The sequence below is a fragment of the Mustela erminea genome, chromosome 16, assembly GCF_009829155.1.
Source record: "Mustela erminea isolate mMusErm1 chromosome 16, mMusErm1.Pri, whole genome shotgun sequence".
Classification (NCBI taxonomy): domain Eukaryota; kingdom Metazoa; phylum Chordata; class Mammalia; order Carnivora; family Mustelidae; genus Mustela; species Mustela erminea.
In genome coordinates, this window is record NC_045629.1 from 50,958,320 (window position 1) to 50,978,171 (window position 19,852).

Here is a 19,852-nt window from a genome sequence, read left to right on the forward strand (position 1 = left end):
GCATAGCATGGTATTTAAAACATTGGAAAGTGTCAGGAGGTCAGAAGTGGATGCACTTGAATTTAAAATTTAAAAAACCGAGATGCGAATTCTGCTTCAGGGCCACAAACAAACAAAAAACCCCAAAAGATTTCAAATGCAGACCCTAAAATTGCGCTATCTAAAGCAGTTACTACTAACCTTCCGTGTGTAATTAAATTTCATTAAAGTGAAATAAAATTTAAAATTCAGTTTTGGTCACACTAACCACATTTCAAGGGCTCAGTAGCCACGTAAGGATACCACCATATCCATAGCACAGAATAACACTTCTATCATGGACGAAAATTTTATTGGACAGTACAGTACCAACAAAATACTGCCTTTAGGCCCATTTTTGTGATCACAGATAAAGCTTTTGGAATTCCTGACCAGTTTCCAAAGCTGTGTTATAGAACTGGTTGTCAGAATTGCCTGAACTTCATCCAGAATTGGTTAAAAAAAAAAAAAAAAGCAAGCAAGCAAAAAAAATCAGGTTGTGGATAGCCTTGTTTGCTGTTACTTTCTGTCCAATTTAATACTAGGTTTTAAGAAATTTTGGGGTGAATTTCTACAGGGACACAGGAGCAGGAAAGGTATGAGATAGCTCAGAAAACCTGGGTCCCGTAATGTACAGTAATCCTGGTGATCATTTACTGGGTGTTTTCTGTGTGCCAGCTACTGTGGTAAATGCATACTTCTTCAATCCTCAGAATACCTCTAAAAGGTGTGTATCATTACCACCATTTCACAGGGGAAGAAACCGAACTTTAGAGGCCTGAGGTCACACAGATAGTAGTAGAACGAGGATTTAAAAGGAGGCATGTTTATACTTTTGTGCTAAACAGCTCTGTGACCTCTGGTTCTTCACTTTCCTCATCTGTAAATCTAAAAGGACTAAATTAGAAAATTTCAAAGTTTCCCACCATTTCTAAAACTGTGTTCTAAATTAGAATAATACCCCCTTATTTTCCCAAGCCAATGAAATATGCAGGGTTCAGAAGAGCGGCTTGCTACCTCCTTCTCCCAAAGAACATGCTTTTTCCCCGTCCATACCTTTGTTCTGAAACCTTTTTTGGTTTCTCATTATGTAATATGGTTTCAACTATTATGATGTTCATCACGCGCCACACACACTCCTGAAGTAGATAACGTGCCCTCTCATGGCAAGGAGTGATTCGCTTTGGTAGATAAATCCTAAAAAAAAATTAGCGGAATGCCTAGTGCACAGTATGTTCCACGAACATTTACGGAATTAACTGGGATGGACTGGAAGGAAAATGTGAATCAGCTAAAGTAAACTGTGAAGGGTACTACTCAGAAAACAGGACTGCCTGGAGAAAACCCCGAGTGGAGCAGCCTGTGTAGGGGACTGGAGACAAAGTCTGACCCACAGAAACCCGAAAAAGTGGGATAACGTTAGGGATGGTGGCGATGACGTCCACAAGAGGCGGACCTGACGGCGTCAGGACACTAGCAGAGGCGGCAAAGCCCACCCACCCCGGAACCACCTCCGCCAACTTTCCCGGGTCTCCCGGGCTCCCGGGAGGACCTCCCGGCCCCGCCCCTCCGGGGAGGTCGCCGCTGCGACGGCAGCTGCGGCTGCGCAGTGGCGCGCGCGTAGGCAAAGCGGCGCGCGCCGCGGTCAGCTGACTGCTCCGGCTGGCACGTGACTTGCTCCGTAGGCGCTGGGGTCGGGAAAGCCGGGAGGCCGGAGCTTAGGTCCGGCAGGGATGGAGCGCTGAGCCGTTAACGTCTGCAAGGCTGACCGCCTCCGTACCTGTTAGTGCAGCCACTTCGTCGTTTGACACCTTCCTGGGTCAGTGAGCGATGGTTACCCCGGATGGCCAGGCCGAACCTTGCGCTGCGGTCGCCGTCTGGGAGGGATGGGGGTGGGTGCAGGGGCAGAGGCTGTGGCGTTGGAGCTGGCTGCATCGTTGTGTGGGGTTTCTCGGCGTTGGTTCGTTGAAACCTTGGGCGTGGGTTCTGTTTCTAAGGAAGAGGAAGAAGGGAAAAAGAAATGGCCCTAGGGGGTACTGAATAGCCGAGACAGGAAGGAGAAACACTGCGGGTCTGGGACATTTCTCCTTGGAAAGGGTGAGGGGAGCGAATCCACGCCCCTTGATTTAGAGGGATGAAATGCGACAGAGTGGCCCAGATGAGGATCTGGGGTTGTGTGTGTGAGGTCACAGCGAGCTCAAGAGTCTTCACTGGGCATACGCGCTTCTGAGTAGGGAGATGGCAGTTTAAAGGGCCTAGCAACCCTTCACTACAGGCAGGGGACTCTCCCGGAGGATGCAGGGCCTTTGTAGGCAGGGGAAAGAATAAGAATCCAGAGAACTCAAACTGTTTTTATTAGATGGAGGAAAGATAGGCAAGAAACCCTTGGAAAGGAACTTGAGGGGGGAATCACGTAAGGCATATTGAATCACCCAAGAAACGGGTAAAGAGAAGCAGATACTCTTTTCAGAGGAAAATTCTGGTATGATAGGGAAAAATCAAATGTTTCAGTGAGAACTCAGTACTTAGCACTACTCTGGGAGTGCAGGAACGGGGCTGTAAACAGTCCAGCCTTAGGAGTTCGAACCGATGTTGGGGAGATAAGTCACACACACATGACACATTGAAGTACAATGAGGCTGTATGTAATTATCAAAAAAATTGCTAAGTGCTTTGGAATTGTGGAGCAGGGACAGAAGTATGAACTGACACTATCAGGAAATATCCTGGAGGAAAGGCAACGGGGGTTGGATTTCTGCAAGCCAGTGGGATTTGAACAGGTGGAGAGAAATGAGAACTTTCTAGGCAGGGAAAGCCGCCTAGGCAGGATTTGAACGCCTGAAGATGCAATGAAAGAGTGGTTCTAGGGGAGTCCAGGTTTGTGGTTATTTTGAATTTCAGAGAAGTGAGAAATAAAGTGGGGTCAGATATTGAAGACTTTAATATTTACTCATTCATTCTACTGATGTATATTGAGCTATATACCGAGTACTATGCTGGTAGGAAGGTTTAGAAAACACTCATAGAGTTTCCAGTCAAGTGCAGAAGATGGGTCTTAATAATTATGCAAGTGTGAAATGTGTTTGGGAGGAATAACAGTGGTGTGAAAGAGTTTGTAAAGGACATGGCCTTTAGAGGAAGTTCAAAGGAGGCTTTTTGGAGCATATGACTTTCAAACTGACATCTGAAAAGAGGCTAAAAAGGGTGTGAAAGTGTGAGTAAAAAACGTTCAAAACAGAAGGAACAGCATATGTCAGTACCCTGAGATGTGAAGAAGAATAAAGCTTTTGAAAAGTAAGAGGACTAGCAGGGTCGAATCCGGAGAGAAATGCGTGAGAGAGGCAGGTTGGGGAAGGCTGGGATCGGGCCCAGCAGGACTTTTTATCCTAAAAGCAAAGGAAAGCCAGTGAAGATGATAGACAGTAGAGTGAGTTAGATGTGGTTTTTAAAAATAACATTTAGTGAGAATGTGGAGGGTGCAAAACTGAATGAGGGAAAACCACTTCAGGAGGACATTGTTGTAATTCCAAGAGATGGTAAGGCAAGTTAGTAGTTTCCTCCCATAGGAAATGGAGAGCCACGGAAGGATTTGAAGGTGGAATTTCTCTTTCCACCAAGGAATTAAGGAGAAGGTTTAACCATATTCACTTTTAGAGGAGCTAAGGAGTTGGGAAGGGAAAGAATGATTAGATTCTATTTTGATCCTTCACTGAAGGTAGTTATAACTACCCCCTAAGCAGTCCTGAGGACAGGGGAGGCTGGATCATTTGGGGGTTGACTGAAGGTTCCTTTGCCAAAATCTGTTTTGGCCTTCCAGACTTACCCTTTGGTAATGTTACTCCTCCAGAATACCTGTTATTGAATAGTAGTAACAGGGTAAACTCAGTTACCTTTCATGTTTATTTTGTCCTGACAGGTCTTTGAGAGAGAGTAGATGAAAATGCATTTCATTTTATAGATAGGAACCTTTCCAGACCCTTGGAACTAGAAACAGATTTGTCTCAGTCTGGCAGAACTTTCACAGGGTGCTGACTGCTGGTGTACTTTTCCTGCTGATTACCTACATAATACTTAACCACAGCCGTATCTAGAGAGGATGAATTTCCTGATTCAGCACATTAGCACTTTTGGTGAACTTTTTCTTGTAGGACACCTTCAAGGGATTTGGCATTGGTGGTCATTGCTTTCAAAACTGCTTTTCTGTAAGTTTGGGTCAAGCTAGTCAATTTACAGTTGCACTGGAGGAGATAAAGAGCTGCAGAGTGGAGCTCACTGTGCTCAGGTTGTCAATCACAGTTCTTTGGCAACAAGCAAGTCTCGAGTGGTGACGAAGACCGAGCCTTGGGGTTGTGTCTCTGAACTCCCGGATCTTTTTCTCTTTTGGTGTATCTTGCAGGGACTAGATAAAATCTAAAGAAACAGTAGTCGGGATCTGACAGAAGCAAATGCTGAGAGGTAGGTAGGTAGTGTAATTCTGCTTTTAGAACTGGGCAGGAGATGCTTGTTTTTAATTTTTGGCATATCAGTTTTAGGGAACCTCATTGACATTGGCTTTTACAACCAAAAAGAATTTAGGGCTTCAAAAATACTATTCTGTGATTATTTCCATAACTTGTGAAATAATTCCATTGGCCAAAGAGCAAAACTGGAATGCCAAAATAAACCTTTGCAGAGGGATCTCCTTGTAGTCCACCAGTTCCAAAGCATCTTCCTATTGAATTTGAGTCTGTTTAGGGGTAGCTACAGTTTTGACTTAGTATCTCCTAGTTAAATTTTGTTCTTGTGTATATTTTGATCTGTCTGCAGAAGTAAATCTTTTTCACCCTCTGGATGTGGAATTATATGCTATTTCAGATGTAAACTAATTCATGTTAGATTCCCATTTCAACAACTCTTTTAAGACGTAGTAGAAATAGAAACTATTAATACAGTGACCTTGGAAAGATAGCTCGGGTCAGGACCCATGACATTCTAAAATTTCTTATTGACACGAGTGAGCCTTGGAACAAGAAATTTCAAACTTTGTTCTTGATAATGAAGCACAGTTATTTTCTAGTGGTAATCTACTTCTAATGTTATATCACAGTGTAAATCTGCTGTACACTTTGAGTTCCAAAAGGAGCCAGGTGAGCTGTGGAAGAGAAGTGCTTTGGTTACATCAGTGGGTAAAAGAGCATTAGCTCTTTGTCTAAAATGGGGTGTGTGTATATTTGAAAATAAAATGCCCGGTAGGTGCAAAAAATGGTGTTTTATAAAAAGAAGCTGGTGTAGTTTTAAAGATATTGGAAGCAAGCTATCAGTGAATAGGAAGTTATTTGTAAATTAAGCTGATTAGCAGGTGGATTAACTTTACCATGAAGGTTTTCTTTATGAACCAGGCTATAGCTTAATATTTATGTACGGGTGTTACTGGCATTTTGGACAGGATGGTCTGTTGTTTGGTCCCCATCCACTAAATGCAGTTAGTAGCTTCCACGTTGGGACAACCTAAAATGTTCCCATACATTTCTCCTGGAGGAGAGATGTACCATTTGGTTATGAAACACTTGCATGTGGTGCTACCATTTGTTTGTCGGACAGAAATTTGAGTGCTTGTTAAGGGACAGATACTCTGTTAGATGTTGAGGGTATAGAAGTTAAGAATAGTATTTTAATAAACTAGCTGTAAAATATGTATAGTCTCTAGTCATGTGATCTTGGACAGATGATTTCATTAACTGTTCTTCCATCTACAGCTGGGGCTGATAATAACATCTTTGAAGAAGTTAAATGCAAAATTGCATAGCATATTGACGTGCTTATCACATAGTAAGTGATTTAGTAAGTGGTTGTCGCTATCAAACGGAATCTCAAGCTTAGCTTGAAAGTCTGTAACTTGGTGAGTTTCAGGCTACATTGTGTTAGAGATAAAAGCACCTTCTGGTGGAATGTGGTATTGTGGTCCAATCAGTGTTACAAAATACCAGCCCCAAATGAAAGGGAAGTAACACTTTGGGAGCCATGAGTGTAGATTCAGGGATTCCCCTTGCATGGAAGGAATTGTTTGTTCCTTGGGTCATTGCTGAGTTGCCTCTGGCAGAGAGGAAGTCTTTGGGAGCTCAGAAGGTCCTGATGATTACTTTCAGTAATAGGTATACAGTGTCCTCCTGCCATGTCTACCAGTTGACCTACCTTTACCAGAAATTGCAAGAAATTTTCCCTAACATGCCCGAACACAATCCACACCCCACCCCCCAACATTTCAGTTTTTATAAGTGATATTTATGTAAAAGTTAAGGCTTGGCTTTTACAAATTTATTTTTAGCCAACTGTGATATAAGAACAGTAGTTTAGGAGCACCTGGGTGGCTCAGTCAGTTAAGCTTCCAACTCTTGATTTCAGCTCAGGTTGTGATCTGGTAGGTCTTGGGATTGAGTCCTGCTTTGGGTTCTGCTTTCAGCTGGGAGTCAGCTTGAGATTCTCTCCCTCTGCCTGGCTTGCCCCCACCCCATCCCCACTGCTCCCCTGCTCATGTGCTCCCTTGCTCTTGTTCATGGTATTTGCTCATACCAAAAAAGATGGTAGTTTATAAAATATGTCTGTTAAAATTGTCTTCCATCTTTAGATGTATTTTTGGCATGAAATTCAGGTAATCTGTAATGGGATTATAGAGCAATTTTAAATATTGCAGTTGGAAACAAAAAGAGATTAAGATTTATTTGAAGAAGGTATATGTTCTGACAATTTCTAAGTTTTTTTCTGTATGAATCATGAGACTACTCCTTGAAAGGTAAAATTCCCCTTTTAGTTTTTGGAAACTTTTAAACAAGTTTTATTACCAGTAAACCCTTCCCACAATCTCAATTACAATGCTTCTGTTTTGAAGGGTAGAATTTCAACATTTGAAGAGGAAACAGTTGTTCTTACTTTTTATTTTTATGGTGTTAACAGTTTCTGGGGTAGGATGTGGCACTTTTTAAAAAAATGAATGGATGGTGGTAAATCTTTTGCACTGATGAATTCTCTTAAAGGTTGATGTGTCACAGTTGGAAGGCTGTGTGATATTTCGCTGACATCTGAGGTGTATCTTCTTGCACTTGTTGTAAACAATAGGCCACTTAGTAAACTTGGTATTTTCAAGGACTGAAAAGGAGGTTGTTTTGCATGTAAACCACCTTCAGTCTTAAGTTGTTGAGAAATTTTATTTACTGTGGAAAGTGGTTGCATTTCAGAGACTACTGGTTTGTTGAAAGCATTGAAATCAGTTAAGTATTGGAACACTTCTGGGGTGCTGTACTGTTTTCTCTGGTTGCCGCTGTGTTGGGTCAGGGTCACACCTTCAAGAAGACATGACAGCAGGTCTCTCTTTGACCTTATTATCCTAATCCTTTATGTTGTTGTGATAGTTATTGCTTTACTGTTTTTTTATATTGACATCAGTTATGGTAGGAAAATAATCTACAGCCTTCAAATTCCCAGTAGTGGGTTGGCACAGTAAATAAACGATCTCAGAGCTTTGTACCCAGGTTTTCCTTTTTCTTTTGCTTTTGTGTTTCTCTTTTGCTCCAATGTATTTTTCTTTTTTTAAGATTTTATTTATTATTAGAGAAAAAGTGTGGATGTACACAAGCAGCGGGGCGGGGTTGGGGGAGAGGGAGAGAATCGCAATCAGGCTTTGCCCTGAGCGTGGAGCCTGACTCGGAGCCTGACTCGGGGCTTGATCTACGTGCCCCGAGCTCATGACCTGAGTTGAGATCAAGAGTTAGATACTTATTAGACTGAGCCACTCAGGCACCCTTCCAATGTATCCTGCCTTGATTTTTCTTTTTTGTCTTGTCACTTGAGTTTTCCTCCTACTTCTAATGGCTCACACAGACATAACTGCTCATATAGACCTGTGCGTACATGATTGTAAGTTCTTCAAGAGAGGCAGTGCATTTCATTTGTTTTGCTTCTTAGATCCTATTACAGTTCTGAAAACTTAAGCACCCACAACATTTGGTGACATGAATGATATGACCCTGAAAACAGTTACACTCAACAAGAGATGTGAGACAAAACACCAAATAGGTGTCTGCTTTATTTAATGTGGTTAATTACATGGGTTTAAATGGGTTGGAGGGACCATACTGAGGGGAATATACTAGTTTGGGATTATAATAGTGGATTTAGTACATGGTTAGGCTTAGTTGGGAAAATCTTTTTGTTAAGGGAAGTTTGAGTTGGTTTAGACAAGAGGAGAAGTTTTGTGCAAAATGGACTGTCTGAGCAGAGGCAAGGAGGAAGAGAACTAAAGGCAGGCAGGCCTGAGGTCAAGGTTGTTAGAGGTCAGGAAGATTGTGAAGGTAAGGCAGAAAAACTAAGACAAATACACTAGTCGTGATGACAGTGAGGACAGGCAGATTTGAGTCTTACTTCCAAGAAAAACAAACGAGGAGTGTACATTTATGTGAGTTGTTAAGCCTATTACCAATATTTTTAGAGCTGCAAAAAGTTTTCAAGGGGATGTTTTGGCAATGAATCAGAACTCTGTACACTGTGGTCACAAAGCCACCTGCTATGTTTATGTAGGGTATTTAAAATCCTCTGTATTCTGTCCTTCAAAAATTAAATAAGAATTTGCATTTCTTGAGCACAGCAAGAGTTCACTCAGATTTTGTTTTGTTCTGTACCTGATTCCATATTTCATACTGCTTTTCACATTTTAAGTTTATAACCTGCCATAGAAAGCATTCGAAAAAGTGGGTTGATATATGTTTCTCAGTGCCACAGAACAAAAATCATTTCTGTACTATAGAACTAGCATTAATATTGGCAAATTATGTCTTTTTAATGCTTTAAAATGAATTTATATTTTATCTGTCATGTAACCATGCTATATATTTCTAAATTAATGACACACGTATGAATGTGTGGGGCATTTATTCAAGCTCTATCTTTTCTTTTCTTTTTTTTTTAATAAAAGTGAACAGTTGTACCTTTATTACCAAAGAAATACATTTTCGTTGTGCTCACAGTATTACTACAGTCAAGCCTTGCTTTGAAGCCTACTTTACAAGAAAAAATGGAACTTAAAAAGCTGAAAAATACACCTAAAGTGAAAAATTCACTTTGTGAGACCAATAGCAGAATACTGTAAAGAAGAATTCAGCAATCTAGAGGAGGGAGCCAGAAGGTACCCAACCTGAAGCCTAGAAAAGCAACTGAAAAAAAGGATAGAAGTTTTTTGACCTGTGCGACGGTATTGGGTAGTTTTACATGTGAATTTTGTCTCAAAAGAAGGGAAAGAGAAGCTGAAAAATAACCTGAAAATGATAATGGATGAAATTTTTTCAAATTTGATGAAAACTAAACATAGATTCAAGAAACTCAGTGTGGTTCAAGCTGTAGAGTAGGCAAATTTTTCTTAAACCACAGCATTTTTATAAAAGAAGAAATTGGTAAATTAGCAGAATTGAGCTTCACAGCAGTAAATGTTGGTGAGCCCGTGTAACAGCTGGAACTTGCATACTTTGTTAACATATCTACTTTGGAAAACAGTTTGGCAGCTTCTTATGAAGTTTAATATATGCTAATTATTCAACTCAGGAATTCCATTTCTTTTTTTTTTTTTTTTTTTTTTTAAAGATTTTATTTATTTGTCAGAGAGAGGGAGATAGAGTGAGCGAGCACAGGCAGAGTGGCAGGCAGAGGCAGAGGGAGAATCAGGCTCCCTGCCGAGCAAGGAGCCGGATGTGGGACTCAATCCCAGGACGCTGGGATCATGACCTGAGCTGAAGGCAGCCGCTTAACCAACTGAGCCACCCAGGTGTCCCAGGAATTCCATTTCTTGATGTTTATCCAAGAAAAGTAAAAATCCATTTTCAAAGGAAGCTTTGTAATGCAATGTTCATAGCACCTCTATTGTGAAAGGCCCCAAACCAGAGACAGTCCAAGGGTCCATCACCAGACAAATAAATCAGCAAACTGTAGTACATTCATGTTATGAAGTATAAGCAATGAAACGGTGTACTTCTACTCATCGTATAACATGGATTAACGTCAAAGATTTATGAGCAAAAGGAGTCAGATGCAAAGAATATATAATATATTTTCTATTTGCAGTGGTTTCTAGACAGTCAAAACTGTAGCATGACAGCAGATCACCATCTGTCCAGGCTGGCAGTGCAATAGGAATTGACTGGGACTGGGTGTAAGGAAAGGCTTTGGGATCACAGAAATGTTTCTCATCATGGTTGCAGTGGTGGCTACACAAGCATGTACGTTTGTCAGCTCATTAAACAGTACCTTTGTAATGAGTGCATTTTATTGTATATGAAGTATATTTCAATAAAGTTGATTTTTAAAAATACCAGAGAAGTGAAGGGAGTTAACCAGTGACAAACCAGGTACTTGAACTGTGTTACCTCATTTAATCCACATAGTGATTTATTCATTCAAGAATATTCAGGGGCTCCTACATGGCTCAGTCATTTAAGCATCTGACTTTGGCTCTGGTCATGGTCTCAGGGCTCGAGATCAAGCCCTGTGTAGGTCTCCCTGCTTTTCGGGGTGTCTGCTTGTCCCTCTCTCTCTGCCCCTCCCCCCACTCGTGAGTGCATGTGTGCACACTTTCTCTCTCAGAAAAATAAAATCTTTAAAAAAAGAGAGTATTTGCCAGATACTTTTTGAGGTTCTACATACTGACCTCTGTGCTAGGTACGGAGGATACTGAGTTGTGAGCAAAAACTACCACCTACCCGAAGGGGCAATTTATTTGGAAGAAGGATATTAATAAAAAGTGTTCCTCAGGGAAATACTAAAAAGAAGGTGCTATGAAAACATAAAATACATTTCATTCTTAGCATTTAATGATATGATACCATCTTAGCAAATCACGATACATATTATATGATTTATCTCCTAATGTATGAGGCACTTTCTGTGCCTTTATTTCTTCATTTTTAACTACTACCTGTCTGATAAGCTTGTTTGAAATGAGTTCATATGTATGGAGGATTTTGACTAGTGCTAGTAAATAGGAAGTGGCCGATAGGTATTGGTTGTTACCTTGATGACATTTGATAATTCTAATTGTCCAATGTTGCAGGGGTACACCTGACTGACTCAGGGAACACTGGAGTAGGACATGGTTTTGGGGAAAAGATTATGAGTTTTGACTAGAAATGTTGGGTTTTAGGTGCTTTTGAGACATCCAAGTGGAGACATTTTGTACTTAGTTGAGGAGGCTTGTTGGGTATAGCTCTCGAGGCAATGGAGGGCCTGGCTGGAGATAAAAATTTGGGGAGAATGTTTAGCATCTAGCCTAGAATTCCCTTGAGTATAGCTAACATCTTCAAGAGAAAAATATACACACATTTAAAAAACTTTTTTTTTTTTTTTTTTTTTTTTTTTAAAGATTAGGAAACATTATTTTCAAGAGAGAACATGCAAACAGAATTTGGGGCAGAGAAAGAAAAGTGGACTCCCAGCTGAGCGTGGAGCCCATTGCAGGGCTTGATCCCACGACACTGAGATCATGACCTGAGCTGAAATCAAGAGTCAGACGCTTAGCTGACTGAGCCACCCAGGCACCCTGTATACACACATTTAAACCTACATAGAGCAGAAGGACTTAGACCTAGATCTTAGTCTTGAGGAGCTCAATATTTGATTGGAGAGCCTTTTAATTTTCTCTTTTGTTTAACATACAGTTTGTATATATGCCTGACTTCCAGTATATTCAGTGACATAAAGGGAAATTATTAGGATTAAAAACAGAAGTCATTTGGAGCATACAGAGGAGGTGGAAGTGTCTAGGTTGTGATGAGAAGATAATCAGTAGACACCCAGTTTTGACTGTTTCCATGCAGCTGAGATAAAAGGAGAAAGGTGTTTAGCAATATGGATTTCATTTGCTGATCTAAAAAGCATGTATGTATATTTGTCTGCAAAGATAAATTTTATTTGGAACTGAGCCTAAAGTTTCTTAAATTTCAAGTTTTTTTTTTGTTTTTTTTTTTTTAAAGATTTTATTTATTTATTTGACAGAGAGAGAGATTACAAGTAGGCAGAGAGGCAGGCAGAGAGAGAGAGGAGGAAGCAGGCTCCCTGCTGAGCAGAGAGCCCGATGCGGGACTCGATCCCAGGACCCTGAGATCATGACCTGAGCCGAAGGCAGCGGCTTAACCCACTGAGCCACCCAGGCGCCCTGTTTTTTTTTTTTTTTTTTTAAATTAAGTAAACTCTACACTCAGCTTGGGACTTGAACTCAGTGACCCCAAGATGTAGTGTCACATCTCTACCAAGTGAACCAGCCAGGTGCCCCTCAAGTAGAAATTTTTTTAAAGATTTTATTTATTTATTTGATATATATAGAGAGATCACAAGTAAGCAGAGAGGCAGGCAGAGAGAGAGGGAGAAGCAGGCTCCCTGCCGAGCAGAGAGCCTGATGCAGGGCTCGATCCCAGGACTGTAAGATCATAACCTGAGCCGAAGGCAGAGGCTTAACCCACTGAACCATCCAGGCATGCAAGGAGAAATTTTTTATGTGACTTGTGTCCACAGGATAACAGTGGACATTGATCAGAAACAGAGAAAAGAGGATTTTGCAAGAGACTTACTGATGCTGTTTCCATGGGCATTTCTTACATTCATCATTTTGTTGACTCCTTCCAGCAGCTGTGTGAAGAGATTTGTGGTATTCCACAGATGAGGAAGCTAATGAGAATGGATAAAGTTAAGATTGTAACTATTATGGACTTCAGAGTTTGTGACTTTTTCTTTCTGAAATCCAGGTCTCTTTTTAAATTTAATTTAAATTCTATCTCTAGGTCTTTTGAATATTTTATTTTACTTTCCTTTTCTGTTTGGAGATATTGTTTCTTCGAGCAGCTAGGATAGTTTGGGATGCTAGGTGTTGCTGTTTTTGAAATTGTGATGATCCTGCTGAAATGAAAAGGAAAGGGAAGCTCAAATCAGGTCCCTTTATCTAGCAGAATTCCTTGGGCCTACAGGTTGCTGGGAGCCTGGAAGGAAACAGGACGAAGGGGTTTAAGGTTACAAGTGGATCTCTCCAAGTAGGAGAGCTCAGTTGGGTCTGAGTGCAGAACATTTTCTTCTAGCATGACACAATAGAAAGAACATAGACTTTACAGTCAAACACAGTGAGATTTGAACCCCATTTGCCACTTGTGTAACCTTGGTAAATTAGTAACCTCTCCAAGTATTATTGCCTAGCTCGTAGGGCTGTCTTGAAAATTAAACGAGATAGTATAGGAGATGTGTATAACAGTACCAAACAGAGGACACCTCTTCCTCCCCATCGCCAGAAAGACCCCAGAGAGGGCTCTAGTTGAAAAATGGAATTAGAGGGCGCCTGGGTGGCTCAGTGGGTTAAGCCTCTGCCTTCGACTCCGGTCATGATCTCAGGGTCCTGGGATCGAGCCCTGCATCGGGCTCACTGCCTGCTCCCTCCTCTCTCTCTGCCTGCCTCTCTGCCTACTTGTGATCTCTCTCTCTGTCAAATAAATAAATAAAATTAAAAAAAAAAAAAGAAAAATGGAATTAGAATACTTTCTGTAAGTTCCCTAGACATTTTGTTAACGTGTTTTTTTTCTTTAGTAATCTCAGTTGGGGCTCAAACTCAGGTACCCCTTTCCTAGACAATACTGGACTCTACTTTGGCTTAGAATTATCATGACATTATTTCATTTGATCCTGATAAAAGGATCAATACCTGTCCTGCCCAGTGAAATAGGGCAGGACAGGTATTTATAAATAAGAAATGGGGTTCTTTTTTTTTTTTTATTTCTTGAAATACTTTGGAAACCTATTGGATGAAAGAGATTTTCTAGAACTCTAAATGGTATGATAGTGACATCTACTGTAATAGCTCATATTATTACAGTCTTTGAAGAAGCTGCAGTTTGGATAATTTTAAAATCTCAAGAAGAATTTAATCACCTGCATTTCGAGGGGAGAGGACGTATAAAATGTCATCAGATATAATTTAACTGAATCATTTGTATAAATAATTACAATAAAACCTCAGATTTCCAAAAACTACTGTTATGGAGAAGATCTGAATTATTAAAAGAGGTTGAAAGATGTTATTGGATTTTCTAATCAACCAAGAATTTTAAAATTCAAGGTAGTCCTGTAATTGGTGTTTGGGCTAAAAAACCTAGATTTGATCAGTGTGAGAATATTAGATGGAGGAGATAGGGAAAAGCCAATGCTGAAGTGGCCAAAGACAAGTGAAAAGATAGCAAGGTTTGGAGCAGCTTAAGTGAGGTGACCCAGGATTTTAGGCAATAGAGGACAGGATTAGGCAATGACAGGAAAGCAGGAGATTGACCCACAACATTTCATCAAGAATTTAATTTAAAAAGCAACTTAACTGAAATGGGTCCTGTAGTTAATATAGGTGTAGACCAAGCTCTTACCTTACAATCTTATGTGATTAGAGTTGGTGAATATGTCGACCCTAAAATATTTTTTAAAAATTCCAGAACATCAAAAAGGTTTTTGCTCAGTATATTATTATGCCTGGTCATAACATAAACAGGTTAGAAAGCATCTACTAGTATTAAAACAGAAAATTGTGGTCAGAGGATTAACATAGCAATAAGACTACTTTATTCTTCTGGATATTCCATTTGAAAGTTTAATAAAATTTAATTTTTATAAATTTGCTAGGTATTGTTTTATTTTATCATGAGGTAATTATGTTCTTATAACAGTTAAAATGCTTAATTTTGGAATATTTCAAGTATTTAGAAAAACTCAACTATTTCACATCAGCAGACATCCATGTATCCATTACTCAGATTTTTAACAGGTATTAACATTTTGCCATATTTGCCCCAGATATTTTTTTAAAGAAATCTTAAATACATAGCTGATGTACCTTTCTCCTTTACATGTTTCTTTATTTTCCTGTAAATATCTATTTATGAACAGTGTATACTGTTGTGTGGGAACTTCAGTTGGTAACTGCTTCAGAGAACGGTTTGACAGTACCCAGCAAAGTTGATGATGGTTTTGTCCATTATCTCATGTTATGTAACAAACCAAACTTCAGTGGCTTAAAACAGTGATTTTTTATTTCCCCTGATTCTTTGGGTTTTCTCAGTGCTTTTTCTGATTATTTCATTTGGGCTTGATAGGGCTGCATTCAGCTGGAACATTCACTACGCTGGAAGTTTCAAGAAACTCAGCTGTTTCACAGCGTATGCTGGTTGTCAGCCCTAGTATTATTGCTGGTTCTTTGCCATGTGGCCTCTTATTTTCCCATGGACTAGACTACATGCTTCCTTCCATGGTGATCTGGGGACCTTCCAAGAAACAGAAGTGGAAGTTGCAAGGCCTTTTGAGGCCTGGGTCCTGAACTCACATAGTATGGCTTCCTTGAGTTTTGTTGGTCAGAGCAAGTCACAAGACCAGCCCAGATTGTAGGTGAGGAGAAATAGAATCCACCTTTTGATGGGAGGAGTGGCAGTCACATTGTATTGAAGCATGGAAAGACTTGTCACCTCCATATTTGAAGACGGTCTACCATATTATCATACTCAATTCAGCTGTTTTACTTCTCTCTGTTCTGGAGAAATTCTTTCACAAAAACAGACATGCACAAGGCTGTTCACTGCAAATTGTTTATAATAGCCAAAAAAGTAAAATGTAACTATCCTTCCAGAAGAAAATGTATAATAAATTTTAGGTTATTCATAAAATACCTTATAGCTCTTAAAATGAATGAACTACAATATATGGATCACCATGAATAATCCCAGAAAACAGGTTGAATGAAATATTTTCTGCTGAGCAGGAAGCCCAGTGTGGGACTTGATCCAAGGACCCTGAGATCATGACCTGAGCCGAAGGCAAAAGCTTAACTGACTAAGCCACCCAAGCACCCGAGGGTTCGTTGTGGTTTTTTTTTTTGTTGTTGTTGTTTTTTAAGATTTTTATTTATTTATTTGACAGAGATTACAAGTAGGCAGAGAGGCAGGCAGAGAGAGGAGGAAGCAGGCTCTCTGCTGAGCAGAGAGCCCGATGTGGGGCTCGATCCCAGGACCCTGGGATCATGACCTGAGTCGAAGGCAGAGGCTTTAACCCACTGAGCCACCCAGGCGCCCCGGGTTCGTTGTGTCTTAATGGAGTTTTTGGAAGGGGATCCACAGCCTCTCACTCAGATCCAGGGGTGGTGTATCACCCCACCCCCACCCCCCCATCATATTTTTTATGTGTGAGGCAATTGCAGGATTTTTTTTTTGCAAATTTATAAATGTTTGATGGCTACTAAGTATATGCCAGGGATTTGAAGAGGTTCCTTTAGGTTGAATATGGATTAAATTTAACAACCATTTTGTTAACTTGGTAGGAGTTGCTAAGCCAGATGTGATAAATTTATTTAGTGGGTACTGTTCAAATGCAGTGATTCAATTCCTTCTCAAAGGAGTTACCTACCTTGAGTTACCTTCTCAAAGGTAAAACTTACGCATGTTTTTAAATTTCCTGTTTTGGTTTTACATCTTAAACGTTTAAGATAAACCTATAAATTTGTGACTCTTCTACTTCTTTAGTGTAATGAAACTGTTGGTAGCTGGTATTTTCAGTTTCACTTCTTTGAGTAATTCCCATTTTAGATATTCTGTAACTTAAAAAAAAAAATTAGATATTTCAAGTGTAAAGTCTGTCATTTTTTTTCTAGTATCATAAATCAATCCCCCCCTACCATATATGTGGATTTACTTCCAGGTAAGTAAATTTGACTTTGCTTGGGATCATCTGCCAGTGTTGGATTAATTTTGAAACAGGTTAATATTTATCTTATCCTGTGACTCTGAAATACTTTAGAAACAAATGGTATTTTTTGTTTTGTCTTTCAGAGTCACTCTTGGTTTTGGAAAAAATACTTGGTAACAAATATGACTGAGTTCTGGCTTATATCTGCTCCTGGAGAGAAGACATGTCAGCAAACTTGGGAGAAACTGCACGCGGCAACTACAAAGAACAACAATCTTGCTCTTGCTTCAAAGTTTAACATTCCTGACTTAAAGGTAAAACTGCATGGTGCAGAATAGCATTTGCGTTCATCACAAAGAGCTCTCTGCTTACCGTTGAAAAGAAATGAGATGTCTGGGTTCCTTCAAAAAAAAAGCTCATTTCTAGCTGTTGGTATAATTGAAAACTTGTCTCTTTGATCTTCAGTTTTTAAATAATGAGGAGATTAAGATTTTAGAAGCAAGTTATCAAAATGAGAGGACATTTTTTAAGACTTCTGTGCTTTTCTAAATTGTAATTGTGATGCGAAATCTTATGAAAATATTTGATACATTTACAAATATGATCTTCAGAAGTGAAAAGTCTTAGTAATATATATTAAATTTCACAGCGAACCCAATGTTTTGTTAAGTGAATTCATAAAATATTCAATAATGTGTTTTAACACTGAACCTCTTTAATCATACTTGGCAAATCTCACCTAGTTATTTAACATAGTTAATTTATTTAACATTTCTTGAAGGTCTGTAACCTAACAGCCTCAAAGGGAAGCAGGCTGTCAGTAATTTTACAGAATGGAAAAAATCATATTTTTATTTTGCTGGTTAACTTAGCAGGTTAACTTAGCGCCCCTGCCAGTTTATACATCATATTCATTTAAGAAATACTTAAAACTGCTAATTCTTAATATTTGGGGAGTTATAAGTTCCTTTGGGACACTGATAGTCATGGACCCCTATTTAAGTGCTGCTGTTGTAACCATGACCTCAGGTGAGCCACTTGTCACTGGGCAGTACAGGCAGAGGCATAGGCCTCCCATTATGGAACTGCACATCTTAAATAGTGGTTGTACCCATGAATTAGAGGATTATCTTATACATATAAATAGCTATGAAACATCTGACAAACATTTTTTAACCACACTTGCACATTATGAAATTAAAATATGGAAAACTTAAGATTTGTAGTCTCTAAATCAAGATGTTGTATCGCCTTGTAAAACAAAAGGTGGGGGAATGAAACCTGGGTAGTAAAATGGTATATTTCCCTTCTAGGTTGGCACACTGGATGTCTTGGTTGGTTTGTCGGATGAACTGGCTAAACTGGATGCCTTTGTAGAAGGGTAATGTACTTGTATGCGTAGACTGGAGCCACATGAGGGTCACTGTTATCAGGCTACCTGGACATTGGGTTTATTATCACATGTAATACTTCGCTTATTGGAATGGTTTTAGAAAATAAGGACTTTTTTTTCTTTGTAAATCTTCTTTATGAAGGTATAGTTGTTTTTTTTTTTAATGGAGATTCTTTTTAACATTTTTAAAATTTTTTTACTTTTAAAGATCTTATTTATTTGAGAGAAAGAGAGAGAGCATGCACACAGTAGCAGGGGCAGAGGGAGAGGGAGAAGCAGGCTCCCTTGCTGAACAAGGAGCCCAGTGTTGGTCTTGATCCCAGGACCCTGGGATCATGAGCTGAGCTGAAGGCAGAGGCTTAACTGACTGAGCCACCCACGCACCCCATGAAGGTACAATTTATGTACAATAAAATACAGCTGTTTGAAGTATGAAAATGGTGACTGTCTTTTTAATATTAATACTGAGATATAACTTATGTGCCATGCAATTCACATGTACAGTGTACAGTGATTTTTTTTTAAGATTTTATTTACTTGACAGACAGAGATCATAAGTAGGCAGAGAGGCAGGGAGAAGGAGAAAGCAGGCTCCCCGCTGTGCAGAGATGTGGGGCTCGATCCCAGGACCCTGAGATCATGACCTGAGCTGAAGGCAGAGGCTTTAACCCACTGAGCCACCCAGGCGCCCTGTACAGTGATTTTTAGTTAAAGTCAAAGAGTTGTGCAGCCATTGCCACAGTCAGTACAGTACATTTTCATCACTCTCCCACTGCCACCATCACAAACCTCCTGTTTCTTGTCCCCCTTATTCCCTGTCTGCTATTTTCTTTTCTTTTTTCTTTTTAATATATATATATTTTTAACATTTTATTTATTTATTTGATAGAGATCACAAGTAGGCAGAGAGGCAGGCAGAGAGAGAGGAGGAAGCAGGCTCTCCACGGAGCAGAGAGCTCGATGTGGGGCTCGATCCCAGGACCCTGGGATCATGACCTGAGCCAGAGGCAGAGGCTTTAACCCACTGAGCCACCCAGGCGTCCCTGCTATTTTATTTTCTGAGATATGTATAAGATTTGCTTATTCTGGACATTTCATATAAATGGAATCATACAATATGTGGTCTCTTATGACTGGCTTCTTTTCCTTGGCATAGTGTTTTAGGGTTTACCCAGATTGTAGCATGTATCGATAATTCTTTTTACTACCAAAGGATATTCCATTGTACAGACATACCGTATTTTATTAATCCATTTATCAGTTGGTGGACATTTAGGTTGTTTATGTCCATTTTTTGGCTAATAAGATTAATGCTGGTATGAGTATTTGTGTATAAATTTTTTTTTAAGATTTTATTTATTTACTTGACAGACAGAGATCACAAGTAGAGAGGCAGGCAGAGAGAGAGGAGGGGAAGCAGGCTCCCTGCTGAGCAGAGAGCCTGATGTGGGGCTTGAACCCAGGACCCTGGGATCATGACCTGAGCTGAAAGCAGAGGCTTTAACTCACTGAGCCACCCAGGCACCCCTACATTTCTTTCTAATCCTTATTTCTGTCTTTATGCCAGCACCACATTTCTTTATTATTGCAGTTTTGTAGTAAGTTTTGAAATCAGGAAGTATGAATTCTCTGTTTTCCTTAAACTGTTCTTAACTCCTGTTAAGAACTGTTCTTAAAGGCTGTTCTTAAACTCCTTTCATTTTCACATGAATTTTACGATGATGTCAAATTATT

General features: G+C 39.7%; 1 protein-coding gene across 2 annotated transcripts in view; it reads left to right on the top strand.

The window, feature by feature from the left end:
• The first annotated feature begins 1,646 nt into the window (after positions 1 to 1,646).
• Positions 1,647 to 19,852, top strand: part of ATP6V1C1 (ATPase H+ transporting V1 subunit C1) — a 42,426-nt gene continuing 24,220 nt past the window's right edge. For both annotated transcript variants that reach the window (XM_032316174.1, XM_032316176.1), the window contains exons 1-3: positions 1,647 to 1,837; positions 16,869 to 17,039; positions 18,039 to 18,106. In XM_032316174.1, coding sequence (XP_032172065.1) covers positions 16,908 to 17,039; positions 18,039 to 18,106 — 200 coding nt within the window. In that variant the 5' untranslated portion in view covers positions 1,647 to 1,837; positions 16,869 to 16,907. The remainder of the gene's footprint in view (positions 1,838 to 16,868; positions 17,040 to 18,038; positions 18,107 to 19,852) is intronic.